General features: G+C 39.5%; 5 protein-coding genes and 1 pseudogene across 7 annotated transcripts; 4 read left to right on the top strand and 2 right to left on the bottom strand.

The window, feature by feature from the left end:
- The first annotated feature begins 144 nt into the window (after positions 1 to 144).
- LOC133741099 (protein root UVB sensitive 1, chloroplastic) lies at positions 145 to 4,255 on the top strand. Its single transcript, XM_062169036.1, has 7 exons — positions 145 to 913; positions 1,011 to 1,286; positions 1,507 to 1,563; positions 1,645 to 1,843; positions 2,275 to 2,390; positions 2,925 to 3,101; positions 3,338 to 4,255. The coding sequence occupies exons 1-7, from the start codon at positions 200 to 202 to the stop codon at positions 3,620 to 3,622; spliced, it is 1,824 nt and encodes a 607-aa protein (XP_062025020.1). The 5' UTR covers positions 145 to 199; the 3' UTR covers positions 3,623 to 4,255.
- Positions 4,256 to 4,445: 190 nt separating this feature from the next.
- On the top strand, positions 4,446 to 7,076 carry LOC133741101 (mitochondrial pyruvate carrier 4). The gene is made up of 5 exons (XM_062169041.1): positions 4,446 to 4,602; positions 5,361 to 5,459; positions 5,644 to 5,696; positions 6,495 to 6,568; positions 6,760 to 7,076. Exons 1-5 carry the CDS (start codon positions 4,548 to 4,550, stop codon positions 6,803 to 6,805), a joined length of 327 nt encoding a protein of 108 aa, XP_062025025.1. The 5' UTR covers positions 4,446 to 4,547; the 3' UTR covers positions 6,806 to 7,076.
- A 143-nt stretch (positions 7,077 to 7,219) lies between these two features.
- On the top strand, positions 7,220 to 11,189 carry LOC133741102 (mitochondrial pyruvate carrier 4-like). Its single transcript, XM_062169042.1, has 7 exons — positions 7,220 to 8,136; positions 8,230 to 8,383; positions 8,598 to 8,770; positions 9,523 to 9,621; positions 9,807 to 9,859; positions 10,642 to 10,715; positions 10,889 to 11,189. The coding sequence occupies exons 3-7, from the start codon at positions 8,716 to 8,718 to the stop codon at positions 10,932 to 10,934; spliced, it is 327 nt and encodes a 108-aa protein (XP_062025026.1). The 5' UTR covers positions 7,220 to 8,136; positions 8,230 to 8,383; positions 8,598 to 8,715; the 3' UTR covers positions 10,935 to 11,189.
- Positions 11,190 to 11,949: 760 nt separating this feature from the next.
- Positions 11,950 to 12,984, top strand: LOC133737946 (pentatricopeptide repeat-containing protein At1g31790). The gene has a single exon (XM_062165406.1). The coding sequence runs from the start codon at positions 11,950 to 11,952 to the stop codon at positions 12,982 to 12,984; it is 1,035 nt and encodes a 344-aa protein (XP_062021390.1).
- An 873-nt stretch (positions 12,985 to 13,857) lies between these two features.
- On the bottom strand, positions 13,858 to 17,724 carry LOC133741100 (uncharacterized). Of its 3 annotated transcripts, none has more exons than XM_062169037.1 (10): positions 17,547 to 17,724; positions 16,935 to 17,044; positions 16,615 to 16,756; positions 16,342 to 16,419; positions 15,722 to 16,091; positions 15,445 to 15,557; positions 15,071 to 15,235; positions 14,821 to 14,960; positions 14,255 to 14,347; positions 13,858 to 14,166 (listed from the first exon to the last, which is right to left on the bottom strand). In XM_062169037.1, the coding sequence occupies exons 2-10, from the start codon at positions 17,018 to 17,020 to the stop codon at positions 14,007 to 14,009; spliced, it is 1,347 nt and encodes a 448-aa protein (XP_062025021.1). In that variant the 5' UTR covers positions 17,021 to 17,044; positions 17,547 to 17,724; the 3' UTR covers positions 13,858 to 14,006. The 3 variants fall into 3 exon arrangements, with proteins under 3 accessions (XP_062025021.1, XP_062025023.1, XP_062025024.1); XM_062169039.1 differs by having other exon boundaries at positions 17,543 to 17,561; XM_062169040.1 differs by lacking the exons at positions 16,615 to 16,756; positions 17,547 to 17,724 and having other exon boundaries at positions 16,935 to 17,524.
- Positions 17,725 to 22,968: 5,244 nt separating this feature from the next.
- On the bottom strand, positions 22,969 to 24,550 carry LOC133741527 (fasciclin-like arabinogalactan protein 21; annotated as a pseudogene).
- Positions 24,551 to 27,137: the final 2,587 nt, after the last annotated feature.

The following is a 27,137-nucleotide window of genomic DNA, read 5'->3' on the forward strand; positions in this document are numbered from 1 at the left end:
TTTTGAATATGTATTCATCTTGGATTGATTTAGGTCGTCCACTATTAAAAAAAAAATTAATTTTTACAGTCTAAATAACGAAAAATTATTTCGCAAAACGTTACCTCATAGTCTCTCATACATACCCTTGTGAAAGGGAAAAGGTTTATTTGGTCAAATAAGGAAGGAGCAACATAAGTGAGAAAAAGGAGGGAGAGAGATGGGTTGCGCTTCCAAGTCCTTGTTCACCCAAGGAAGCACTATCCATTTCCCACCTCCACCGCGTCCCTACGCCGCCGCCGCCGCGGCGCCATGCTCCTCTCCTCTAAAATCAACTCCACTCTTCTCTTCCCTCCGTATCACTTCACCGCCACAGTTTCGCTCTCACGTCCTGCCGCCTTTAACACATTTACTCACCGCACCCGCTCTCCTGCCGGTTAGCGGCGGCTCCGACGCCGGAGACAACAACAATGCCGGCGGCGGCGGCGGTGGTTGGAATAATCCATTCGACTCATCATCCTCATGGTGGTGGCATGACGACGACGACAACGACAACGGTGGTGGATCTCATAACCTCATTTTGTTCTCGTCTATATTGTTGGCCTCCGTGACGTGTTGCTTGTGCCAGCTCAGGCTGGCGTATGCCCTAGCGTCGGAGGAGGAGGAGGATGTTGAGTCTGTGTGGGAGGTGAAGGGAGGCAAGTGGACAAAGCTCGTTCCTGATTTTGTGAGGGACGGCTTTGTTGCTGCTAATGGCGGTGGCTTGGCTTCAGTAAGCTTTGGGAGTCTTTGGCTGCAATGCAAGAATCTGTTTGTGCAATTGATGCTTCCAGAAGGCTTTCCTCATAGTGTTACTAGTGATTATCTGGACTACTCTCTCTGGAGAGCAGTTCAGGGCGTCGCTAGCCAAGTCAGTGGTGTGCTTGCCACACAGGTAGCTAGCTAGTTTTGTAGTCTCTTTCGGCGGCACGCATTCGTGTATTTTATAGTGTTGAATTGATGATGAGTTTGTGTTTTGGTTTTTTTGAAAGGCTTTGCTTTATGCTGTTGGATTGGGGAAAGGAGCTATTCCTACTGCCGCGGCGGTGAATTGGGTGCTTAAGGATGGGATTGGATACCTGAGCAAGATTATGCTCTCGAAATATGGGAGGCATTTTGATGTCAATCCGAAAGGGTGGAGGCTGTTTGCTGATCTTATGGAAAATGCTGCTTTTGGAATGGAAATGCTCACTCCTGCATTTCCCAATTATTTTCTCTTGATTGGTGCTGCTGCCGGCGCAGGGCGCTCAGCTGCTGCACTTATCCAGGTTATTTCCGATGTCAAGTTTCCAACTTTGAAATGACATGTGGTTTTTTCTTTTTGATATTAACTGTGTATCATTTCAGTACATACTCTTATGCTTTTATGTTTAATTGCATACGAACCTTTATGGTATTTCAGTAGATAATCATGTTAGGATGCTGAACCCACAGTTTCATCCTCCTCACTTTGAACCAATGTAATGATGTACCACTATCATTTGACAGGCTGCTACCAGGAGCTGTTTCTATGCTGGTTTTGCTGCTCAGAGGAACTTTGCTGAGGTATCAAATGGCGCTAGAATTTGATTGGTCTATTATTTTACCTAGTTGTACTAATCTGAAAGGATGCTTAATAAAATGTAGGTTATTGCTAAGGGTGAAGCTCAGGGAATGGTGAGCAAGTTTATCGGTATCATGCTTGGTATAGCATTGGCTAACCAGATAGGATCTTCTACGTCTCTTGGCCTAGCTTCTTTTAGTGTGGTCACTTGCATCCACATGTTCTGCAATCTGAAATCGTATCAAGCCATTCAAATAAGGACTTTAAATCCTTATCGTGCAAGTAATTCCTCTTTCTCTTTTTATCCACGTTTCATTCATCATAAGTCTTGTTGTGCATGAAATACCAAATATTCTTCTCACTGAAAAAAATTACCAAACATGCTTTTCACTGAATAAGAACTCCAAATGTTCTGTTGCATGACTGCCTTCCCAAAATGTGAAAATAAGGATTCATGATGATTCAGTTTCAGCACACTGATAGGCCTATGTATTTAAATTGGAATCGTAGCATGTGGAATATGAAGTTGTACATCAGCATTCAAATGGGTTATGTCGTGATACTATAATTACTTTTCCTTGATGACCAGACCTATCTGTATCACCTGCGGCATCACTATTTATACCTATCTTCATATGAAAATCAAATAATAACTAGTTCGTGGTGATCTGACTTACAAACTTAATAAACATATGTTCCTGGTTGCTTCAAAGGTTTGGTTTTCAGCGAATATCTGCTTAGTGGCCAAGCACCTCCTGTCAAAGAGGTGAACGAGGAGGAACCGCTTTTTCCAGCTGTACCGTTTCTTAACTGGAAGCCAGCAAACAGAGTGAGTTATTCGTGTTCTCCTCATGTGACTTATTAACTTGAGTGATGTGAGACAGCCTTGAGATTTCAATCTGAAGGCTGTGTGGTGTCTTGTGGGAGCAAGATGGTAGAAGAGTCATAGATCACTGTTGAGGAAATGGAGATCTGATAAATGGCATCATAGGATTTAAAGTCTAACCCCACGCAACAGAGGTTAATGTTATTGCAGCACACTGCTGAGAAAGGGATAGAGAGAGATAACAAAGCCTAGTAGATATAATTTTGATTAATCATTCCTTGAGGAAATTATTCAACTTGCGAAGCCATGATGCTTCTAGCACAACACTACTGAGTGTGACTTAAAATATTTTTTGAAACGGACTTAAAATATTTTATGGTGTCGCCTTTTTAACTTGATTTGGAGGTTTTGAAATATTTGTACAATTAGTAGTTACTCATGATACTAGACTAGATTGAATCAGATAATTATTCATAAATGCTTATGTTGAAGGTTGTGTAGTCTCATTTGCATGCATTGTTTCCTTTGAATCTTTAGGCACCGCCAACAGTATTATCTTCAGAAGCGAAGGATGCAGCTGCTGAAATTGAGCAAAGGCTGCAGTTGGGATCCAAGCTCAGTGATCTAATCAACAACAAGGAGGATGTGCTTGCACTGTTCAGTTTATTTAAAGAAGAAGGCTATATTTTGACTGAACACAGGGGAAGATACTGTGTGAGTAATTATCTTTTTCTCTAATCCCTCGTTCTCCTGTTTATTTCACCAGTCTTTTGGGATGGGAAAACAGCCAAACAAAGGGGATCTATAAGAAATATAAAATCAAGATTATGTCTTCGTATCTTTTGTTAAAAGTGAAAACCCTAGTGCAATTTCATTTTCTATACCATGTTTGCATATACACATGTACATTCATACTTTTTGGTTGTGACTTAAATATTGGTGTGAATCAGGTGGTTCTTAAAGAAACATCTTCACTACAAGACATGCTCAAAGCACTGTTCCATGTCAATTATCTGTATTGGTTGGAGAAGAATGCCGGATATGAAGCAAAAGGAACTTCCATTGACTGCAGACCAGGTGGAAGACTGGAAATGTCTCTAGATTATGTGCGGAGGGAGTTCGACCACGTCAAAACTGATGGGGAATCAGCGGGTTGGGTTACAGATGGTCTTATTGCAAGACCTGCACCTAATAGAATTCGTCCGGGTTATGAGGCCTCATCAGTTGCTTGCTGATATGACCTACAGATGGTGTTCCATGATGGCATCTCATAGGAAATGAGAAAAGAAACCGTCATTGGGATTATCATTGGATCTCATGCTTTTGCCCTTGATTCATTAGTTGCTGCAAATGGAAAGACTAACTAACAGGACAACAAGATGTGACAAGAGAAGGGACGGTCGCAAGTTATCACTTATGTGAAGCGATGACTAGTCTTTTTGGGGTGTGGCACTTGCTGCAGATGAGCTCCTTCTTTCGTCCAAGTTGTGGTCTGAAACCCTGGATTCATATAAATGGGTTGGTCGGCCTTGGTTATCAGGATGCTGATTTACTGCATAGAAGAGGGTTCTTGAAATACTTGACACAGGTCATTGTGCTGGTAATTTTACTGGCAGGGCAGATGTCGCAAATTACGACATCCCTTTAATCGGAATTGTACTCGGTAGTTTCATTATTGTAGCGAAGTTAATCAGGTTCTTCTATTTGGTTTAGGACATCCTTTTAGTCAGAGTTGTATGGTAGAAAATTGTAGTTTAATTTGATTAGTGATGATATAGGATCCCAAGTCTTTGTAGTCTTTAAATCTGTAATTAAACAGAGATTGACAAAGGAACTTTGTGAATGGATTTTAGGGTTTAGGCAGCATATTTAGACTGAAATGAAAACTCATAAAATGTCTTGAAAGAGGGCCAAAAGTTTGGCGTTGCTATTTATTTTTCTAAATTATTTATTTATTTGGGAGTATTATTAGTGACCTGGTACACCGTTGTTGAAAAGAACTGGAGGAGTTGACCAAAACGCCACCGTTTCAGCAAAACAACATATGGAAATACAACTCTAACCGTACACGTGGCACCATATAATTGGCTTAGAGAATAAAGTCGAGCAGATGTTGAGCTTTTGAGAGAGGAGCTAGAGAGAGTTACAGAGAGAAGATTCATGGCGTCTTCAAAGATCCAAGCGCTGTGGAACCACCCGGCGGGCCCTAAAACCAGTGAGTCTCCGTCCTCACTATCCCAATTTTCCGATTATTCGATCTAATTTCATCAAAATTATCAAAGTTTCTAGCTTTAGTTCTGTTTGCCCTTTTGGGCGAATTAGGTCTTATATTTTGGATTGAATTGAATTGCTTGTCTCGTTTCGTTTCTTTGATGGATCATTTTCGTAGAAAAAAGATTGATCAAAGACTCAAACTTTTTTTTTTTCTAGGAATTGGGATTTGTTCGAAAACCCAAAATGAATCATCTTTTTGCACTACAACATACCCAATTAGTTTTTTGTAGTTTAATTTTGATCAAAATTAGATTTTTGCAGTTTAATTTTGATCAAGTTCACTGCAAGTTTAGAAACTAGGGTTTGACAAATGTGAGAGTAAATTAGGGGTTATTAAAGTTGTAGAGCATAAAAAAATGAATGGAAATGATCAAATGAGAAAGTGGCTTTCAAAGCTTATAATTTTACCACTTGTTCTGTTTCTATTTAAATTTGTACTTGTACTGTTTGTATTTAAATTTGTTGTTACGACAAAGCATTGGGCTAATTTATTAATTAATCAATTGCAAAAATTTTGTTACCCTTAAGGCCGCCTAAAACCACTCTTTAATCAGTTCGCTGAGTTGAAAGCACCCCATGATTTTTCTTGCTGCATTGTGATTTGTAGTTTGGCAAACAGATTATTCAATCTAATTCCATTTGTTGTTTATTGTCTGTTATTGTACTGTCTGATAACCTTACACCACTCTGTTGTTGCAGTTCATTTTTGGGCACCGACTTTTAAATGGGGCATCAGCATAGCTAATATTGCTGACTTCTCTAAACCACCTGAAAATCTTTCATATCCTCAGCAAATAGGTTTGTTCAATGACGCTGTTTTATGTTTATCAAAGTTACAAACATGTGTCTGAGCACACACACCATATACACTTTGATTTTAATTGTAAACTAGTGTTGCTGTAAAGAATCACAGTCATTTTTCATATTATTTAGTCACCTTGAGTTATTTCTTTCTCACTCTTTTTTGTTTGATATTACCCAGCCGTTGCATGCACTGGAATTGTCTGGTCACGCTATAGTACTGTTATCACTCCTGTAAGTATCACCATGAGTATAATGGTCCTGCCCTCTAGAAGATCCCGAGATTGCTTATAACTGCTGCGACTCTGATAGTGTCACATGGCTACTTTTCTTTTTTAAGTTACTTAACACTGATTAGTGTTTCATACTTTGGTGATGCATGCATCTACAACTCACGTTTCTACTTTCTATTGTTCTCTTGTTCATTATTATGAAATTTGTGGTGTCAATTGGGACCCTACATATCCTTTTTCCTTCGAAGGGAGTTGATTGGTTTATATTTTTAATCTCTACTCACTGAACAAAAAGCCAAGTAGTAAACATAGTTGATAAGCTTTACTTAATTATTTTCTTCTCAAAATTAAAAAGAATGGTCCTTTACTTTTTGAGAATTCGGCTTTATGTTTGTCACTTACGAAAACAAAAAAGAGAGGATGTTTTCAACAACATGGGAGGTCTCTTAATAACCTGTTCACAGTGAACTGTTGAACTCCTTAATATACTAATGGCATGCATTTGAATTCTAGTCATACCATAACAACAAACATTCATAGATGTACATGTACTTAGGTGGAACAATGTCACAGAAGAAACTTTCCTTCCTGTTTCTTTGGCCAATGAAAGGGTACTTGTCACATGTTGAAGAAGAGGAAAAAGTGCTTGCCTTCATCCCCCATTATCTCCTTCTTAGTATTATGTTAGACATTACGGATTGTCTTTTGTTTTCCTTTCTGATTCTGTTTATTTTACGGCTTTTCCGGATGGATTTTTCGCTTGATTTTGATTATTGGTCTCTGTAATTCGTAATTGCAGAAGAACTGGAATCTTTTTAGTGTCAACGTAGCAATGGCCGGGACAGGCCTTTACCAACTCTCACGGAAAATACGGTGAGTGGATTTCATGTCATTTTGATTTGTAAATGTGATGAAGAAAAGGCATAGCTCGTACTAAAACTAAATAATTCAGTAAACAGAATGATATTTTCATAATTTTTCTTTCGCCACTCTTTCATAATGTTTCACATAAATCTAAATTCACCTTGAATGTGTCACCTCCATGACAATCTTTTCAATTACAGGCATGACTATTTCTCTGAGGCAGAACCAGCTGTTGCAGAACAATGATGACGAAAATTGTTTGTATGCGTGCAAGGATTATGTTGCCTCTTTCCGTTGTATTGGATTTGATTTCTTACATGCGATTCCTTTCTTTGGAGGGTCTTGATAGGAAAGTTTGATGTAGTGTGGGTTTTTGTACTTCTGATTATCATCATGCATGCTCGTTAATTAACTGATAGGGAACAGTTGAAGAGCCAAAAGTTCATGATTGACAAATAATCTGCCCCTCTAAATTTCTTAATTATCAGTTTCCTCCTCATCCAAAGTACATATTAAAGCTCTCATTGCATGGTTTATATTACCAGCTCCCCATATCACCATAATTTGAATCCATGGGGAGATTCTGTGTTTAGCCACTTAGATGTTGAAATTTGCTTGCTTGATGCTCTAGATTTTTACTAATACATTGTTGTTAATTACATTGATTATGGGAAAGTAAATAAAACTAAGGGGTGGGTTTATCTTGAACTTATTGAACAGCCAGCATAACCCAAACTCCCCAGTCCCCAGTTCTTCACCAGGGGCTTGTTACTGGGTTACTGTCGAAACAATTGGCTTGCAGACTTAACACTGCGTGAAACTGGAGCAGGAATCCATTCCTGATCCAATACCAATCGGGGAGGAAATACCCTGTCATCTTACCTTGTCATCTCTCAGTTTTTAAGACAAATGTTACCTGAATTAATTGAAAATGGCCAACTTTTGGGTCAAAACGTGAGGTACCGAAATTTATGAGGAGCAAAACGTTACCTCATACGTACCCTGTGAAAGGGTTTAGTACGGAAGCAGCAACATAAAGTGAGAGAGGAGGGAGAGAGATGGGTTGCGCTCTCACGTCCTGCCGCCTTTAAAACACTTACTCACCGCACCCGCTCTCCTGCCGGCCATCGGCGGCGGCTGGAATAATCCATTCGACTCATCCTCGTGGTGGTGGCATGACGACAGCGACAACGGTGGTGCATGATCTCATAACCTCATTTTGTTCTCGTCTATATTGTTGGCCTCCGTGGCGTGTTGCTTGTGCCAGCTCAGGCTGGCGTATGCCCTAGCGTCGGAGGAGGAGGATGTTGAGTCTGTGTGGGAAGTGAGGGGAGGCAAGTGGACAAAGCTCGTTCCTGATTTTGTGAGGGACGGCTTTGTTGCTGCTAATGGCGGTGGCTTGGCTTCAGTAAGCTTTGGGAGTCTTTGGCTGCAATGCAAGAATCTATTTGTGCAATTGATGCTTCCAGAAGGCTTTCCTCATAGTGTTGCTAGTGATTATCTGGACTACCCTCTCTGGAGACTGGAGAGCAGTTCAGGGCGTCGCTAGCCATGTCAGTGGTGTGCTTGCCACACAGGTAGCTAGTTTTGCAGTCTCTTTCGGCAGCACGCATTCGTGTATTTTGTAGTGTTGAATTGATGATGAGTTTGTGCTTTGGTTTTTTTGAAAGGCTTTGCTTTATGCTGTTGGATTGCTTTCCCCAATTCCTACAGCTGCGGCGGTGAATTGGGTGCTTAAGGATGGGATTGGATACCTGAGCAAGATTATGCTCTCGAAATATGGGAGGCATTTTGATGTCAATCCGAAAGGGCGAAGTTAATCAGGTTCTTCTATTTGGTTTAAGACATCCTTTTAGTCAGAGTTGTATGGTAGAAAATTGTAGTTTAATTTGATTAGTTATTAAATAGGATCCGAAAAGTCTTTGTAGTCTTTAAATCTGTAATTAAATAGAGAATGACTATGGAACTTTGTGAATGGAATTTCAAGTTCTTGGCAGTATTTATAAAGACTCATAAATGTCTTAGTAGAGCTGTACAGGGCCCAAAAAGTTGGACATTGCTATTTTTTGGCACCATATAATTGGCTTAGAGAACAAAGTCGAGCAGATATTGAGCTTTTGAGGGAGGAGCTAGAGATAGTTACAGAGAGAAGATTCATGGCGTCTTCAAAGCTCCAAGCGCTGTGGAACCACCCGGTCGGCCCTAAAACCAGTGAGTCTCACTCTCTAACTATCCCAATTCTCCGATTATTCGATTTAATTTCATCAAAATTATCAAAGTTTCTATCTTTGATTCTGTTTGCCCTTTTGGCGAATTAGGTCTTTCATTTTGGATTGAATTGAATTGCTTGTCTCGTTTCGTTTCGTTTCTTTGATGGATCATTTTCGTAGAAAAAAGATTGATCAAAGACTCAAACTTTGTTTCTAGGAATTGGGATTGTTCGAAAACCCAAAATGAATCATCTTTTTGCACTACAACATACCCAATTAGTTAAACTACAAATTTTTTTGATCAAGATTAGTTTTTTGCAGTTTAATTTTGATCAAGTTCACTGCAAATTTAGAAACTAGGGTTGCCAAATGTGAAAGTAAATTAGTGGTTAATAAAGTTGCAGAGCATAAAATATGAATGGAAATGACCTCAAATGAGAAAGAATGTTGCTTTCAGAGCCTGTAGTTTACCACTTGTTCTGTTTGTATTTAAATTTGTGGTTACGACAAAGCATTGGTTGAAACTTGGAAATAAGTTGGGCTAATTTATTAATTAATAAATTGCAAAATTTTTGTTACCCTTTAGGCCGCCTGAAACCACTCTTTAATCAGTTCAGTGAGTTAAGAGCACCCCATGATTTTTCTTGCTGCATTGTGATTTATTGGCATACAGATTATTCAATCTAATTCCATTTGTTGTTTATTGTCTGTTATTGTACTGTCGGAGAACCTTACACCACTCTGTTGTTGCAGTTCATTTTTGGGCACCGACTTTTAAATGGGGCATCAGCATGGCTAATATTGCTGACTTCTCTAAACCACCTGAAAATCTTCCATATCCTCAGCAAATAGGTTTGTTCAATGATGCTGTTTTATGTTTATCAAAGTTACAAACATGTGTCTGAGCACACACACCATATACACATTGATTTTTAATTGTAAACTAGTGTTGCTGTAAAGAAACACAGTCATTTTTCATATTATTTAGTCACCTTGAGTTATTTCTTTCTCACTCTTTTTTGTTTGATATTACCCAGCCGTTGCATGCACTGGAATTGTCTGGTCACGCTATTGTACTGTTATCACTCCTGTAAGTATCACCATGAGTATAATGGTCCTGCCCTCTAGAAGATCCGAGATTGCTTATAACTGCTCCGACTCTGATAGTGTCACATGGCTACTTTTCTTTTTTAAGTTACTTAACACTGACTAGTGTTTCATACTTTGGTGATGCATGCATCTACAACTCACGTTTCTACTTTCTATTGTTCTCATGTTCGTTATTATGAAATTTGTTGTGTCAATTGGGACCCTACATATCCTTTTTCCTTCGAAGGGAGTTGATTGGTTTATATTTTTAATCTCTACTTGCTGAACAAAAAGCCAAGTAGTAAACACAGCTGATAAGATTTACTTAATTATTTTCTTCTCAAAATTAAAAAGAATGGTCCTTTACTTTTTGAGAATTCGGCTTTATGTTTGTCACTTATGAAAACAAAAAAGAGAGGATGTTTTCAACAACATGGGAGGTCTCTTAATAACCTGTTCACAGTGAACTCCTTAATATACTAATGGCATGCATTTGAATTCTAATCATACCATAACAACAAACATTCATAGACTTAGGTGGAACAATGTCACAGAAGAAACTTTCCTTCCTGTTTCTTTGGGCAATGAAAGGGTACTTGTCACATGTTGAAGAAGAGGAAAAAGTGCTTGCCTTCATCCCCCATTATCTCCTTCTTAGTAGTATGTAGACATTACAGATAGTCTTTTGTTTTCTTTACTGATTCTGTTTTTATTTTTTGCGGCTTTTCTGGATGGATTTTTCGCTTGATTTTGATTATTGGTCTCTGTAATTCGTAATTGCAGAAGAACTGGAATCTTCTTAGTGTCAACGTAGCAATGGCCGGGACAGGCCTCTACCAACTCTCACGGAAAATACGGTAAGTGAATTTCATGTCGTTTTGATTTGTAAATGTGATGAAGAAAGGCATGGCTCGTACTAAAACTAAATAATTCAGTAAACAGAACGATATCGTCACTCTTTCATAATGTTTCACATAAATCTAAATTCTCCTTGAATGTGTCACCTCCATGACGATCTTTTCAATTACAGGCAGGACTATTTCTGTGAGGCAGAACCAGCTGTTGCAGAACAATGATGACGAAAATTGTTTGAACCACATCTCGTCATGGGTGCAAGGATTATGTTGCCTCTTTCCGTTGTACATGCGATTCCTTTCTTTGGAGGGTCTTGATAGGAAATTATGATGTAGTGTGGGATTTTGTACTTCTGATTATGATCATGCATGCTCGTTAATTAACTGATAGGGAACAGTTGAAGAGCCAAAAGTTCATGATTGACAAATAATCTGTTCCTCTAAATTTCTTAATTATCAGTTTCCTTCTCATCCAAAGTACATATTAAAGCTCTCATTGCAGGGTTCATAATACCTGCTCCCCATATCACCATAATTTGAATCCATGGGAAGATTGTTGTTGAAATTTGCTTGCTTGATGTTTACTAATACATTGTTGTTCATTACGTTGATTATGGTGAAGTAAATAAATTAAGGGGTGGGTTTATCTTAAACTTACTGAACTAGGCAGCATAACCCGAACTCCCCAGTTCTTCACCAGGGGCTCGTTACTGTTGAAACAATTGGGTTACAGACTTATGACTCCAATTCCAATCGGTGAGGAAAGACAGCTTTTAGCCTTTTACGACAAATGTTTTACCTGAACTAAAGGCGTCTATTGTTTTTCTGAGTTATATGTCCACCAAAAGATCCGGGTACACAAAAAGAGTAGACTTGTTTCATGGCATCCTATTTCTCCTTCTAACCAGAACAGTCTATTTTCAGACCCGAAACAAATTAGAACATGGGAACTGCAGCACCTCAACAATACACATACCAGTGCTCTAGATTCTCAGCTTCCAACCACAACAACCCGTCCATATCCAAAGTCAGGTTACCCCTCCCGCGCAGCTCAAAATCAAAATCAAAATCAAACACTCTTGCCTCCAACAATACTACAACTCCTCCAATTCCAACACCGCTGGTTAAACCCCACCGGAATAGGAATAATAATAATGATAACATTAGGAAGGGGAAGAAGAAGAAGAAGAAGAATGGATGTGGGTCCAGGTGCAGCACCTCCGATATTCTGCGGCTGATGGATGGGCTCCGAGTCCCCGTAGCAGCAGCCCCAGCTGACAATGGCATGTATGCTTCTCTCATCAACGATTGCTCGGACTCCGGCGCAGCTCTCGACTTACAGTCCCACCTTACTAGGAAAAGGAAGGGCCGCCGTAACCCACCACCGCCTCTACACTTGCTCAACCGCCTGCTTCTCCGCCACGTCACTAACGGTGGTTTAGACAATGCTCACCACCTGTTCGATGAAATGCCGCTCAAGGACTTCAACTCCTGGGCCACCTTGATAGTTGCTTATGCTCACAATGCCGACTACCCGGAGGCCTTGAGATTGTTTCTGACCATGCTGCACCAGCAGGAATATCATGTCGATATGTTTGAGTTTCCTCCATGGATCATGGCTTGCGTTGTCGACGCTTGTGCCTGCACGATGGATATGAGATTAGGGGAGCAACTCCACGGCTGCTGCCTAAAGTTGGGTCATGGTAATCATGATATGTTTGTTGCCACCTCCTTGATCAACTTTTACGGCAGATTGAGGTGCCACGAAGCTGCACACCGCGCTTCTATTGGACTCTCGCAGCCTAATGCCCTCACATGGACGGCCTTAATGGTCAATAACTCTAGAGGAGAGAGGTTTTTCGACGTGATCAGTGACTTTAAGGAAATAGGGAGGGCTGGGATAAAGAAGAACACTTGCATCATCTCTTGTGTCCTCAGGGCGTGTGCTAGGATGCATGATGATGGCTTCAGCGGCAGACAAGTTCATGCCAATGCCATCAAACTTGGAGTGGAATCCCATTCTTTCGTGCACTGTGGGTTGGTGGATATGTATGGAAGAAACGGGCTACTTAGAGATGCGAAACTGGTGTTTCAGACGGTCAACGATACAACATCTACTGCGTGTTGGAATGCCATGCTTACAAGTTACTTGCGGAATGGGTTACACATCGAAGCCCTTAAGTTTCTCTATCAGATGAAGGCAGATGGGTTGCAGCCTCAAGAATATCTGCTGGATCAAGTGAGGGTTGCTTGCGCTAGTAATGGTCCATAAAGCATGAATATGCAGAGTGCAACAGCAACAATGAATTATACAAGATATTTAATCGTGAAGGGATATGCTAATCGAATCAGCAGACATTAAACCAGTGATCTAGAGACTGCCAGTTTTGCTTGATCCTGATCCAGGTTTAGAAAGATTGATGGAGGCGAGTGACAGCACTATACTAAAGCTCAAAGGCTGTTATGCCTAAACCTTGGTTTAGCAGATTGGGTTGCACTCAACTTGCAACGCTTTGTATGTCATATATAGTTTGTAATTTTGTACAGCATACGTACTTTGCATGTGGATGTAGAGAAACTCGGCTACATCATATACAGGTTCTTATCTGGTTTCATAATGAAGAATTTGTAAATTGAGGAAGATAACTTCGAAATTTGAGGGTAACAAATAACCGCACCAAGAAGCGTTAACCAAAAAAAAAAAAAAAAAACAAATAACCGCACCAACTTCCAGTTGCATGTTCATAACAAAAAGGCACCATCTTCATCCACTTCCAGTTACTGTTGCCGACACTTCTGTAGACGAAATTTTCACCGGCAAAGGTTATGTTTAATTTAGTTCCTAAATTTAACCATAGGAGTACTTTTGCTGGCTGACGAAATTTGCATGTTGCCAATGAAATTTCGTTGTCCCTTTTTATTGTTGCCACTTCTACAGGTCTACCGACAAACTTTTCTCGGCATACTTTTATGGACGAAATTTGTCGCTATACTAGATCATGTTTTATGTTAGTTTTTGATCAAGTATGGGACTAGTTTTGCTTTGCCGATGAAAAACCACGCCTTACACTCCTCCATCACCAAGTTTCTTTCCTTTTGATACTTCCTTTCCATAAGGAAAAATCTCAAAGTAATGCTTGGTTGGTGAAGTAATGTTTCCCTGAGATCTTATGATCAACCCTAGTGACCAATTCATGCTATTATACATATTTGAGGGCAAGAATTCTGGGACAGATTAACAGTAGCAGATGCAGTTCAAGAAAACCGAGAGATCGCTGGTTATGTACACAAATGTTAAGAGACTTTCAGTTGACTTGAGTGCTCTAAAGATTTCCATGATGATTCAAGCCGCAGCAGATGTAATTTTTCAACAAATGGTTCAAGAACTTCTGCCTCTTCTTCTGGGGCAAAAGCCATGCATATGCTAAGCTCTTGGACAGCCTTCCCGTACTCCCTGGCATTCACCATTATGTTAACTTCGGACCAGTCAATTGAATTTACAAATTTTGAAATCAATTTGGGAAAATCTATAATAGACATACCTATTGTAGTATAACATCATGCCATGGTCTCTCCTCGAAGCCCAATTATGTGGTTGCAGAATCAACAATCTTTCTGAAGCCATGATGGCCAACCTGTAAAGGAGTCTTGCTTTAATACGTATTAAATGGGAGAAACCAATAAGTGGCCAACGAACATACAGAAGAAATTGACCACTGTGTAATTACATTTCCATTAACGAACAATGGTAATGGAACAAACAATGTAAAAAAGAAAGTGGAGCCTCAGAATAAATTCAATAAGCAAACTCTGAGGAGCTACATTTCTATCATTGAACCATAAACCCTATCATTGACAATGATCAGAGATTATCATCCCTTCACTTGCATTGTTATATTTCACAAAGAAACTAACTTTTATTTTGTTGCAAAGTAAAATCACATTATGGCATTTCTAATATAGAAACCGACAGGAACTTGTTAGTCATGTATGTCAAGCTGCCAAACCATAATACAAGAATATTCATTCCTCAAACTAATTAGGGTGCCTTTACACTTGTGACATTAAAAAAATATATAGTTTCCATAGGAGGCAAAAGAAACATTACCTGAGTTCTCGGGGTCGTAACAGAGGAGCCTTTGAATCAGTGATTTTGTAAAGTTTATCATGAGCATTGTAAACGTGCCTGAGTGGAGAAGTCAGCATCAGTCCATGAGTTGATCTTGAAGCATGTTTCCAGTGAAGCCTCTGCAATATTTGATATTTATTTGTTAATTAAAAGTTAATGGCAAGTGAAGACAATTATAGCTCATGAAAATACATAAAATGCTTTGTCACGATGTGATTTTAGAACTTACAACAAGATTGGCCAAAGCAATCCCAATAATGTCTCGGTTTGTAGCTATCTCAAGCCCTGACAGTGAATTGCTTGTTAAATCCGATGCCCTTGATCTAGGGTCTTCGACACACCTTCCATTGACAATTGCAAACAGACTGTGTCCTGAAGTTACCTTGAACAGCTCCTAGACAAAAACAAGAACAATGATAGGCTATCAGTTTCTAAGTTCGACCAAACGTACATGACTTCACGTAAGGATACATGATAATGATTCCAGAAAGTAGATATTATGAATTTTTGATGCATCAGCAAATAAAAACTATGCATCATAAGCTCTTGCTAAATCATTCGAAAGAACCCATGAGAAAGTAGAAAGTGACGATAATAACAAACCTCTGGATATCCTGTTTGCGGCCAGATCAAAAATTCTTCCCCAACTCGAGATCCCACTATGGTCAGACTAAGTCTTCGGCAAACCTCAATGTATATAATGCTAAGCATAATTGCTGTCAACAAGGAAACACATATTCAGCCATCATGCTACGTCAATATATCCAAATAATCATATCACAGAAGAATTTTCCAAAAGCCTTAAAAACGAAGATCAGCAAGAAATATGCCTTTAATCAGTGACTAAATATGTATAAAGGAAGCAAGGGTCAAACTTCACCAATTCCACTTCCAGAGCTTAGAACTAAGTGCAAGTATGAATTCTTTGCATCTCCAAGAACGGGTGACCTTCTGAAGCCTCTTGACTCAAAAAGAACCACATTCACTGCCTCCAAAACTTGAGCCAAATGACAACCTATGTCTTTTGAAATTAGCTCTGCTTCAACTTCTTTGGCAATAGCATCCAGTTCAACTTGCCACTCATGTATATTTTTTCCGGCCAATGGCATTCCCTCCACAGTATTCCACGCTAGGTCTTGGGGAGTAGATGAGCCAGAAACACCTTTTCTTTCATTATGAATTGAGAAAGCATCCATCTCTCGATTAAAAGCCATAAATGCCTCATCTTCAGCTGCTATGTAGAGCAAAGCCTGCAGCATCAAGTAGTACTGAACAACATAGAATCTCCAAGCATTTAACTGAGACTAAAAGCACTTTGGTTTCTAGTATGCAAGATGAAATGGCATAAAGGTCCTTCCAACAAGGTCGATTTACATCTTAAGCAGAATACATGAACAAGTTATGAGATCATCTGAAACGGTGCCAAGTGTGTTAACCTATAAAAGAAAGCCATTCTTTACCAGCTATCAGTACAATTTCAGTAGGAAAGACATATCATACCTTTGCAAGAGAGACGTCCTTGGCTTTAGACTGGAAGGAGATCTCCTGAGTAAACTTTTGTCTGGCAGCCTTAAGAACCTAGCATTGTTCAAAACAGTACTTTCAACTTTGAAATTGGGGATTAATGATGAAATAATCAACTGAAAATAAACAAATGGCAAGTACAAATCTAGGAACTGGACAAGTGAAGACATCATAGGGGAGGTGATGATAGGTCTGGTAAATATACGAAACGACGGCCTAGTTATGACAGGTGATGAGCAAATTAGGAACCTGCTGATAAATATGGGAACGAGGGGAAGCAGAAGCAGAAGCAGAAGAAGCAGAGCCAAGAACAAGGCTCCTCCTCCTCCTCTGGTACTTGCTTCGTGTCGATTTCGTGTTCTTCTCACCACAACCATTCCAACGATCATACCTATATGACGGTCATTGGTCAAGAACAAAGGGTATTGCGAGTTTTCCTAACACACACATCACACAAATCCATCTTCCAATCCTCTAACCACAACACACATCTAATTCCAATTCCAATCAAGAACTCACAGAGCAACAAAAATTAGTAGTGTTAAGCAAGATTAATGAATAGGTTTTACCTCAGGGACCGGTACGGCCGCCGATCGTCACAGTCAGGGGAGCAGATGGCAGTTGAACTAGTCATCAGTGGCGGCAGACACGCCATTGAAATTAGCTCTTCCAATTGAGACTAAAACAGTGTCAAAAACAGTCAAAAAGAAACGAACTTTCTACAAATCAAACACCGCAGAGAAGCAAAGATCAGAACTTGAAGAAGAAGACTCCATGGAATTGAGCTCAGGATGATGATGATGACAGTCAAAAACCCCAGTATTAGAATAGTGATCACAAAAATAGTAACAAGAAAACAAACAATTGAAGCAAATTTTGCACGGTGAAATTTCCATAACTATGAGGACGCCACTGGTATGTAAGACGTCCGTACACATGTAGCTTATATAACTTTAAAAAAACAAATCGGAGATGGATGGATGGATGATGGTGATGACGATGGGTATGATGATGATGGGATTCCACCACGGCATTAATTTATGTCAGCACCAGACAAACAGCTTATCTTGTTTTTATATACTACTACTTTATTCACCGATCACAGATTTTGGATATAGAGAGAGAGAGAGAGAGAGAGAGCTGGCTACGCCGGAGGAGGTTGGACCAGCTACCTTACCTACCTACTGTGACTGTTACTGCCGAAGCTGGAGGTGGCGGAGCTGTCCTGAAAGAGCCAGAGCCCAAGCCCAAGCCCAGCCCAGCCGTTATAATTGACGTGGGCGGGTCAATTCTTCTCTTCACACCTATTTTAATGGGGCGGGGGGGTCCTGTCAGTAATAAAGAAAATGATTCCAGCCAATTGTGTTTTTTTAGCTGTTTAATATTATCTTCTCAAAAAAAAAAAAAAAAAAAAACTGTTTAATATTATGATGGAGTATATGCTCCATAGATGCAGAATTGCATGTAGATATTTTTGAGTTAATCATAGAAAAATAGCAAAGTTACCACAAAAGTCACTAGCTAAATGTTCATGTTCAATGGATTCAACCTTTCTATAAAGTATAAACAGATTCTTCTTTCTTTACAAATATCCTCGGTTATCATTTAACATGGTGATCATCTGGTCAAAACTCAAAAAGATAGACTTCCGTTTTCTTTAGGTCTCACTTGGACGAATCTCTACTTAATATCTTACGATAAGGATTCATTGAAGACTTTCAAGTTTAACCGTTAAAATGGGTTAGATATTTATATTTAAATGATCAACATACTTATGCAACGGTTGAACTTGAAAGTTCTGGAGTGAAATTTCCACACCTCAATTTACATCCTGCACACCCTTTCAAAAATTTTAATATTTTCTGATGTCCTCTCATATTTGTTTTCCATATTACCCTTCTTCTCCCACAAGTTAATCCTCTTCTCTATCACCTGGAACGATCTCACAAACCATAGAACACCACTGACTTCTCACATTTACAGAAATTGAACAGTTGTGTATATTGATGTAAGGCTTTTATCAAGATTTCTTTTTCCTTTTGGATTGAACCACAATCAAGCAGACCCAAAAATCTCAAAGACAAAAAAAGAACAAAAGAAACCTAGAAATCAATTCTGTAAATGAAAACATGAATTTTCAGAAATAGAGAATAGGAGAAGATTCTAGGAGATCAGTACCAAAGTACTGTCAACCCAGAAAAAAGAAGAAGAAGAAAGAATCAAACACTCTTCTACGTCAAGATTCATCGGTGAGATGCAACCACAGAAACACTCCTCTTAAGCCCACCGCGACCACATCGTCTTCATCGACGCCGCCATCGGCCGTCACCTCACCGCTGCCCAACTTTGGCGCGTCGTCAATTCTATCTCCTTGTCTCTCTCCGACATGGGCATCTGAAAGGAAACATCATCATCCTCTTCTTCCCAACTCAATCTTCTTCACCGTCGTCTGCCTGGCCGTAATGTCCCTCGGCGCCATCATAAGTTCATAACCACCACCAACCCCCACAATACCAGGTTAGAGATCAGAAACTAGAGAAGAATTGATGACGAATGAGCTCCTGAGGATTGAAATGAGCGTGAAGGAGCGAGAGGAAAAATCTGGGTTCTTTAAAAGAATTCAATTGCATACCAAAAAATCAACAAAACAGTGAGCTTTAACAGAGTTTCTCTGAAATTTTAATTGGGTAAACTACAAAGCAGTGAATTCTGAGCTGAATTTACATGCTATAATCGTCGAATACTATACACTCCTAGAATTGCTAATACCCATTTGATTTTCTGAAGGGAAAATTTCGCAAACAGTACACCAAGTAAAGGCCACTAATAATTCATATACATAAAGTTCCAAACCAAACATTTCGGTATACGAAATCTGAAACTCGAGCCACTATCATTACACGACGTCAATTTTTGACACCAAAATGTCCATTATGCCCTCAGTTTTTTTTTTTATTAATTTTTTTTTTCTGTTTTTTTTTTCTATTATTTTTTTTCCTTCTTTTTTTCTGTTTTTTTTTTCCTTCGTTTTTTCTGCTATTTTTTTCTATTATCTTTTTTTTTCCTTCTTTTTTTCTGTTATTTTTTTTTTCCTTCGTTTTTATTACTTTCTTCTTCCTTCTTCCGGGCTCACTCCCTCACTTCCAACGCCGCCTTCCTCACCTCCACGCTCACTCCCTCGCTTCCAATGCCGCCCTTGCCCTCCAATTGGTGAGATTTATGGTCCTACAGCTTATATTTGTAACTCAGCAAATATTTAGTCATGTGAAAAGAAAGAAAGAGATAAAAACGAAGGAAAAAAAAACAAAGGAAGAAAAAAAAATAACAGAAAAAATGAAGGAAAAAAAATAATAGAAAAAAATAACAGAAAAAATGAAGGAAAAAAAATAATAGAAAAAAAAGAACAGATAAAACGAAGGAAAAAAAAATAACAGAAAAAAAAATAATAGAAAAAAAGAAGGAAAAAAAATAATAGAAAAAATGAAGGAAAAAAAATAACAGAAAAAACGAAGGAAAAAAAAATAACAGAAAAAAAAATTATTAAAAAAAAAAGAACTGAGGGCATAATGGACATTTTGATGTCAAAAATTGACGTCGTGTACTGATAGTGGGTCGAGTTTCAGATTTCGTGTACCGAAATGTTTGGTTTGGAACTTTATGTATAAGAATTATTAGTGGCCTTTACTTGGTGTACTGTTTGCGAAATTTTCCCTTTTCTGAATTGTGAAGACATGTTTCGCATTCCAGACCTGCAATTTCGAAACCCCAACTCAAATCTTCGCCCGAATTCTGAAATCTGATTTATGAGGAGCAGGGGGAAGGTACAGAATTGTGACTTGGCAGATTCTATAAATTTTTTTGAAGCTTCATGTCTCCAACACATACAATCTAAGCAAGATTTTGGGTATCTCAAATCGTTCTTCATTGTATCTATGGGCAATGAATCTGGGTATTCTTTTGATTGGTTGATATGATTTTGGAGAATAGGTTGGTGATTATTGGTATTCACAGCTCAGTACCTCAGTTCAACAATCAAAATCTTCTATGAAATTTTCTTATATGTTTTGCCATAACTTTCCTTGAGAAATTCTAAAGTTCAGCTACTTAGAAAGAAACTCTTAGTTAGGGGGAGAGGAGAGGGAACTAAGAGAGAGAGAGAGAGTGTGTGTGTGTGTGTGTCACGCCCCTGATTTTTTTACCATAAATAAAAATCGACATACAATCCCATAATTATACATGCGTGATCGTTCAGCCATCAATACAAAATACCTGGAAATTTTTTTCCCTTTAAACCAAGTATATACTGATGCCCTGAACCCACTATGTCAATATGCACTCGCTCCACAGAGTTATATATTACAGAGCTTACGAATTAAATTGTCAACAACAAAATAAAACGTAAATGCTTCTCAGATCTTACTACAACGGAAGTCCAAATAACGGTAAAGTCACAAAATTGGCTTCCTACCGTTAAGCTGCAGGTACGCTACCCCAACTTCAGCCACGATTATCCTAACCTGCAGGATTAACCCCTACACCATTGAATAGTGCACCGGGTTTTCACACAACAAACTAGGTAAGATTGTGAAAGCTCGTATGAGTAACCCAAAACAATCAACACAACTCACACTAGAAATAAGGAAAACAACTCACACTTTGATTCCTTAAAAGCACGTAACATAGAAAGCAACTCACTCCTTGATTTCTATCAGATCGTTAATAAGGAAAACAACTTGCATCTTGTTCCCTTAAAAACGGTTAATAAGGAAGCAACTCACACCTTGTTCCCTAAAAACACGTAATCTCATGAGTTAGATATAACATTGCCCCGTTGCCCCATGAATCACAATTGGCAGACATACTAGAGTCCTAACTGAATTCGTAACCACTCGTCCGGCCAAAGACGTGATTATCTGATATGCTGCCCAAGGTCGCTCATAGACCTTTGTTCCTCGGACTTCTCAGTGCCTCGGAATAAAACATTAAAAAAGTCGCACATGACTCAAAATGTTACACAAATCTTAACGCTTTTCAAAACAAATCAAATCAACAATTCCACAATCATTTGTTTTCCGAAAAGCCACAACAAAACACAATAAAAAGCATCATTCATGCATATTGTTTTCATAAATCAACAAAATCCAACAACACATATATATTTCACGTAAATATATATATACGTAGTTATCCGCTCAGAAATGCCTACTAATACCAACTATAGTTTGCAGTTAAATAAATAACTCTCGAAACGATAAAGGTAATTCCGTTCGTAAATGAACCTTGTGAGATTACTCGCCTTGAAATTCCCGATGCGTCTTCACACCACTAGACTGCTTACAGAACGCTCTCTGTTAAGCACCTAAGGAAGTACAGCCTTGATTCAGTCAACGAATCACAATTAAATAAAGTTCGAATCCCCAAATCGAACTAAAATCCCAAAGTAACGCCAATTGAGGCGAAACCACTTCCAAGACCTCCCAAAGTCTCCGGAATACTTCCACAATCGATATGTCCAAACCACATGTCGATCGGACGCTCGGATCCTCACGGATCGCATAAATCAAACGGTCCGAAACCGTAAAAATCATAACAAATTCATACGAACTTCAAAAATTGCGTATTATATATCGAAACGCTCGTATCGACGAGTAAAAGATATATAATACCAGAAACAGTCATTTAAACGGCCGGATAGCCACCAGAACGCCACCACAGGCGGTGGCACACCGCCGCTGGCCAAAACTCCCAACATCAAAGATCTTCATCTCAGAATGCTTATCAACTTTCATAACTAGCCTCAAGTCAAAATCTAAGCAAAAAGGGTCGAAAACTACCTCACAAACCGTGAATCACTGTTCAATTCGAGTTGAACCAATTTCCACGTAAATCGATCCAAACAACCACCACAGATCGATCAGGGAGGCTTCTACGAACTCACAACAGGAAGCATGAAACCACGACGTCGTCGGAACTGCGTTTTTTGACCGGGTCCGAATACACCAAATTTTGCCACCTTGCTGCACCGTCACCACTAAGAATCGAGGCTAAAGGATGCCACAGGGAGGGGAGCGCAAGGTGGAGACGAGCTGATCTGGAAAGTTTCACCGCCGGAGCTCGCCGGAAAAGTCGGGTCGGAACACCGGGTCCGGGTCGGGTCAGTCGCAGGTGAGGAGAGAGAACGGAGAGTTTTCTGATTTCCGGAAATGGAAATGTGAAAATGAAAATAGTAAGTTTCCGAAAATGGAAACTCCTATTTATAGAACTTTCCCAAAACTTCTGTAGACCATAACTTTCACAAACGAACTCCGATTTTCGCGTTCCGCATGTCTACGAACTCGTATCGACGCGCTCTACAACTTTCGTGAAAGAAGCTTTCTGAGAATTCCAACGTATAAAAAGTCAAACTTCACACGACCCCCAAACCTTGAAATTCGAATAATTATACGTACGAAAACCATTCCACTTCACATACAACTTACGAATAAAGCACAATAACAATTATTCGTACAACCGGTCCATTATTAATTACCAAAATTAAATAACGAAAATCCAGGTCATCACAGAGAGAGAGAGAGGAGAAACGGGTTTTGAGAGGATGAGATGCAGGTTTTTGAAGTTGGTTGGAGAAGAAGGGTAATATGGGAAACAAATATGATAGGACATCAGAAAATATTAAAGAGGGCAAATTACTGGTCACACCTCATGTTTTTGGGATTCGACAGTTCAGTCCCTCGTATCTTAATTTTAACAAGTAACTCCTCAGATATTCAAATTTCACACAATTTGGTCCAAAATGACCATTTTAACCCTCACTTCCTTTTCTTTCTTTCTTTCTTTTTTTTTTTTTTTTAAAAAAAAAATTCTTCTCTCTCTTTTTTTTTGTTATTTTTTCTGCTCCCCTCTCACTCTCTCTCAGGTCAGAAAGAGGCTGATCACCATGAACCATAGTCCTGAGCAGAGTCCTCGCAGGCAAGGCCGAAAGCTCCCTGTGTGTAAGCCTCTGAGGCACAATGTGAAACCTCACAATCTTCTCAAGCAAAGCCCGAGGATGATGATGAGCTCCAAGCTCCAATCTTGGTGGCACAAAAATCGTCACAGAGCTCACATTTCTCTCATCTTCAAGAATCCCATCAAGAACAGAATGCAACCCAATTGCAAACGGCACAAACCCCTTTGAGCTTAGCAACCGAACAATTCGACCACATTCCACATTGCTCTTCTTCTTCTTCAATCCACCAGAACCAGAAACAACACTCAAATTGGAGTCGCACACAGGCGCGTGAATGACGTCATAATCGGGATCCACAACCGCGAAGGGGCCAAGAACGCCGTGAATCGAAACGGATCCTTCCACAAACAGATTCGGGTGCGAGACCCAAACCCAGTTGATCTGGACCATCCGATTCTTCCGATCAATTCTCGTGATCGCGAGGCTCTTTTTCCGGTACAGAGTCGGCAAGCAAGAACCTTGAGGCTTCTCCATTAGGTCCTCGATAGAAACCCTAACTGGAGAGGTGTGGTATTTGAGGAGGTCTCTGAGGAGGGAGAGAGGCGTTGGAGATGTGGGAGTTGGCGATTGCGAAGATGGTGGAGTTCGGCGAGGAGAGGAAGAGCTCCGACGAGATTTGGAGGAGTGCCGCCGTGACGGTGAAGCCAGAGGCCCGGAGAGTTCTTGAGGCGCTGAGAGAGATGACGTGGCTGATGGGTGTGGCAGATTTGGGGGTTTGGGCAGTGGGGTCGGAGCGGAGGGTCATAGAGATTGCGATGGCGGTGAGGATGACGGCCATGGTGGAGTAGAGTATGAGGTGTCAGCGGGTGCAGGAGGAAGAAGAAGAAGAAGACGTCTTTCTGAGCCGAGAGAGAGAGAGTGTGAGAGGGAAGCAAAAAAAATAACAAAAAAAAAGAAAAAGAATTAATTAAAAAAAAAGAGTGAGGGGTAAAATGGTCATTTTGGATCAAATTGTGTGAAATTTGAATGTCTGAGGAGTTACTTGTTAAAATTACGATACGAGGGACTGAACTGTCGAATCCCAAAAAGATGAGGGTGTGACCAATAATTTGCCCTATTAAAAAATTAGAAAGGGTGTGCAGAATGTAAATTGGGGTATGTGATCAAAGGTTTCTTGTGGAACTCTTAATCAAGAAATATAAAAGAACACAATGAATTATGGAGGAAAGAATTGGAATCGTATTCAACTGCCTGCCTAATTCATACAATGATTACTGTTTATATACAATTAATGGTTTCCTAAAATAGAAAACTAAATATAATAATTGAATTTAAACCATAAATTATAAATGGTTTAAATCTCTTAATCAATATAAACCTTTAACTTTAAACGGTTTCAAACTGTTAATTGTAAAACGCAAAGTTCTAATGGTTTATAATAATTTAATAATAGAATATAGTATAATATATTGACTAATTTCAATATATTATTATGTTGATACTCCTGGATCATGGCTCCCCATTTTGAAGAAGGTGAAGCTCCTGCGAAAGCTAAAACTGCAGATGAGGGAATTTTTGAATTCCTTTTTCCTTGCGAAACCACTTTGACTTGCTTGGCAATTGACATTTCCTTCCAATGCGGTAGGATTCTATCTGACCACGGCGAGTCCTAGTGACTTTCTTCTCGAGAATGTAGTCTGCCGCCAATGGGTCTTCCCTCTCAAACCACAAATCGTCTAGCGGAGGAAGTCGAGAATCCTTAACATCTTCGTCATCATCCAATAATGATGGTTCGAAGGGTTTCAAATACTCAGCATTTATTACTGAATACAGCTGCATGTAAGGTGGCAGGTCAAGTCAAAATGCATTCTCTCCAATCTTTTCCAAGATCTTGAATGGCCCATATCGAATTGGCTTTAATTTCTTTCCTACACCATGTAATCTTTCCTTGTTGAGCTTTAACCAAACCATATCACCTGCCTTGAAGTTATGTTGGAGCCTACGTTTGTCATGTCGCGCTTTGTATCATTGTTGTGACTTCTGTAATTGCTCCTCAACTTCTTTATGAATCTTCGAAATGCGCTCCAAGAGTCGCTGTGCCTTTAACCTATCTTCCTCTTCTTCTCCATTTTGCTTGTCACCAAATGAGAAGGCCATATCAAATGGACTTGAAGGTAGGTAGCCCAAACAAACTTCGAAAGGTGACTTCAAAGTAGAACTATTGATTGCCCTATTGAAGGAAAATTGTAAATATGGTAAGCTCGCATCCCAAGTACGAGGATCTTTAGAGTTATATCCTCTCAACAGATGTACCATGGTCCGATTTACCATTTCTGTTTGTCCATCTGTTTGAGGATGAAAAGCAGTAGTATGTTTCAGCTTTGTGTCCATCAATCCTCATAAAGACTTCCAAAAGTGACCAAGAAATCTGCTATCTCGATCCGAAATGATAGAAGTAGGTAACCCGAAATGTTTCCAGATTTGGTGGAAAAACAACTTCGTTGCACCTTCTCGTGAGATTGTCTTCTTACAAGGAATTACGATCACCATTTTGCTGAATCTGTCTACTACAACAAACAAGTAATCAAACCCAGTGGTGGTCGTAGGCAAACCACCTAAGAAGTCCATTGAGATACTTTCCCAAGGTCTATTTGGTACAGGAAGTGGTGTATACAACCCCAACTTCCTCGAAGATTTTGATGTGTTGCACAACACACAACCTCGAATAAAGCGAGAAACATCCACATGCATCCGAGGCCAATAAACATAACGTTGTAGATTAAGTAAGGTTTTGTCAACTCCGAAGTGTCCTGCACATCTAGAAGTATGAGCCTCCCTAATCCACTGCAATCGGTCTCCATTGCTGGGGATACATAGTTGTTTTCCCTTGAACATTAAGCCATCCTTCATCTCAAATTGGCATGGCTTCCCATATTTTAGCTTATCAAAGAACACTTTGAATTCTGGATCATTGTCATAACTTTTTACATACTCAGAAAGTACCACAGGTTGGAGTTGCATAGCCACCAATAAAGTGGAATGTCCTGGAGGTCTAGACAACATATCTGCTAACTTGTTTGTAACACCTTTCTTGTACTTGATGATGATGTTGAATTGTTGCAAATAAGACATCCACTTCATTTGTCGAGCTTGTTGCAACTTGGACTGTGTCTGCAAGTACTGCAAAGGCTTATGGTCTGAGTGCACTATAACTTCCTTACCTAATAAGTAACATCTCCAATGTTTCACACACTGATGTAAAACAAACAACTCCTTATCGTAGGTAGGGTAATTCTGCACTGCAGCATTGAACATCTCAGAATAATACTCAACTGGCTTCCCATCTTGCTTCAAAATTCCACCTAAGGCGTAATTACTCGCATATGTTTCTACCTCAAATGGTCTTTGCAAATTTGGCAAAGCTAATACTGGAGCTTCTGAGATCTTCTTTTTAAGCAACCGAAATGTATCTGTCACACCCCGAATTCTGAATTTAAGTAATTCATATTCGAAGCATGAACCTCAAATACCCTGTTTATAATCTCAGAATTTTTTTCTCAAAATCAACTGCACATTACACCTCTCAATAATTACATAAACCAAATCCTCAAGCTACTTATTACAGTACACTCTCACCAAAACAAATTATAAAGCTCAAGAGAGCACAATTCTCCTCACAAAACAAATGCTATAAATCTAATACTAATACTCTAAACCGCACGATCACTGCCCTGATTCTCCTGACCTGTAGGATTACCCGCTACACATTTTGAATAGTGTACCGGGAGTTGCAACAACACAAAACCCGGTAAGCTTTTGACAG

The sequence above is a fragment of the Rosa rugosa genome, chromosome 3, assembly GCF_958449725.1.
Source record: "Rosa rugosa chromosome 3, drRosRugo1.1, whole genome shotgun sequence".
Classification (NCBI taxonomy): domain Eukaryota; kingdom Viridiplantae; phylum Streptophyta; class Magnoliopsida; order Rosales; family Rosaceae; genus Rosa; species Rosa rugosa.

What these genes read in the sequence shown, in the direction of transcription:
- LOC133741099 (XM_062169036.1), top strand. Translation starts at nt 200, where the DNA reads ATGGGTTGCGCTTCCAAGTCCTTGTTCACCCAAGGAAGCACTATCCAT. An exon ending in CTCAGAGGAACTTTGCTGAG is followed by an intron (nt 1,564 to 1,644) that starts GTATCAAATGGC and finishes AATAAAATGTAG; the next exon opens with GTTATTGCTAAGGGTGAAGC. An exon ending in ACTGGAAGCCAGCAAACAGA is followed by an intron (nt 2,391 to 2,924) that starts GTGAGTTATTCG and finishes TTGAATCTTTAG; the next exon opens with GCACCGCCAACAGTATTATC.
- LOC133741100 (XM_062169037.1), bottom strand. Translation starts at nt 17,020, where the DNA reads ATGGCGTGTCTGCCGCCACTGATGACTAGTTCAACTGCCATCTGCTCC. An exon ending in CGGCCGTACCGGTCCCTGAG is followed by an intron (nt 16,757 to 16,934) that starts GTAAAACCTATT and finishes ACCGTCATATAG; the next exon opens with GTATGATCGTTGGAATGGTT. An exon ending in AAGCTCTGGAAGTGGAATTG is followed by an intron (nt 15,558 to 15,721) that starts GTGAAGTTTGAC and finishes CCTTGTTGACAG; the next exon opens with CAATTATGCTTAGCATTATA.
- LOC133741101 (XM_062169041.1), top strand. Translation starts at nt 4,548, where the DNA reads ATGGCGTCTTCAAAGATCCAAGCGCTGTGGAACCACCCGGCGGGCCCT. An exon ending in ATAGTACTGTTATCACTCCT is followed by an intron (nt 5,697 to 6,494) that starts GTAAGTATCACC and finishes TCGTAATTGCAG; the next exon opens with AAGAACTGGAATCTTTTTAG. An exon ending in CAACTCTCACGGAAAATACG is followed by an intron (nt 6,569 to 6,759) that starts GTGAGTGGATTT and finishes TTTCAATTACAG; the next exon opens with GCATGACTATTTCTCTGAGG.
- LOC133737946 (XM_062165406.1), top strand. Translation starts at nt 11,950, where the DNA reads ATGGATGGGCTCCGAGTCCCCGTAGCAGCAGCCCCAGCTGACAATGGC.
- LOC133741102 (XM_062169042.1), top strand. Translation starts at nt 8,716, where the DNA reads ATGGCGTCTTCAAAGCTCCAAGCGCTGTGGAACCACCCGGTCGGCCCT. An exon ending in CCCGGTCGGCCCTAAAACCA is followed by an intron (nt 8,771 to 9,522) that starts GTGAGTCTCACT and finishes CTGTTGTTGCAG; the next exon opens with TTCATTTTTGGGCACCGACT. An exon ending in CAACTCTCACGGAAAATACG is followed by an intron (nt 10,716 to 10,888) that starts GTAAGTGAATTT and finishes TTTCAATTACAG; the next exon opens with GCAGGACTATTTCTGTGAGG.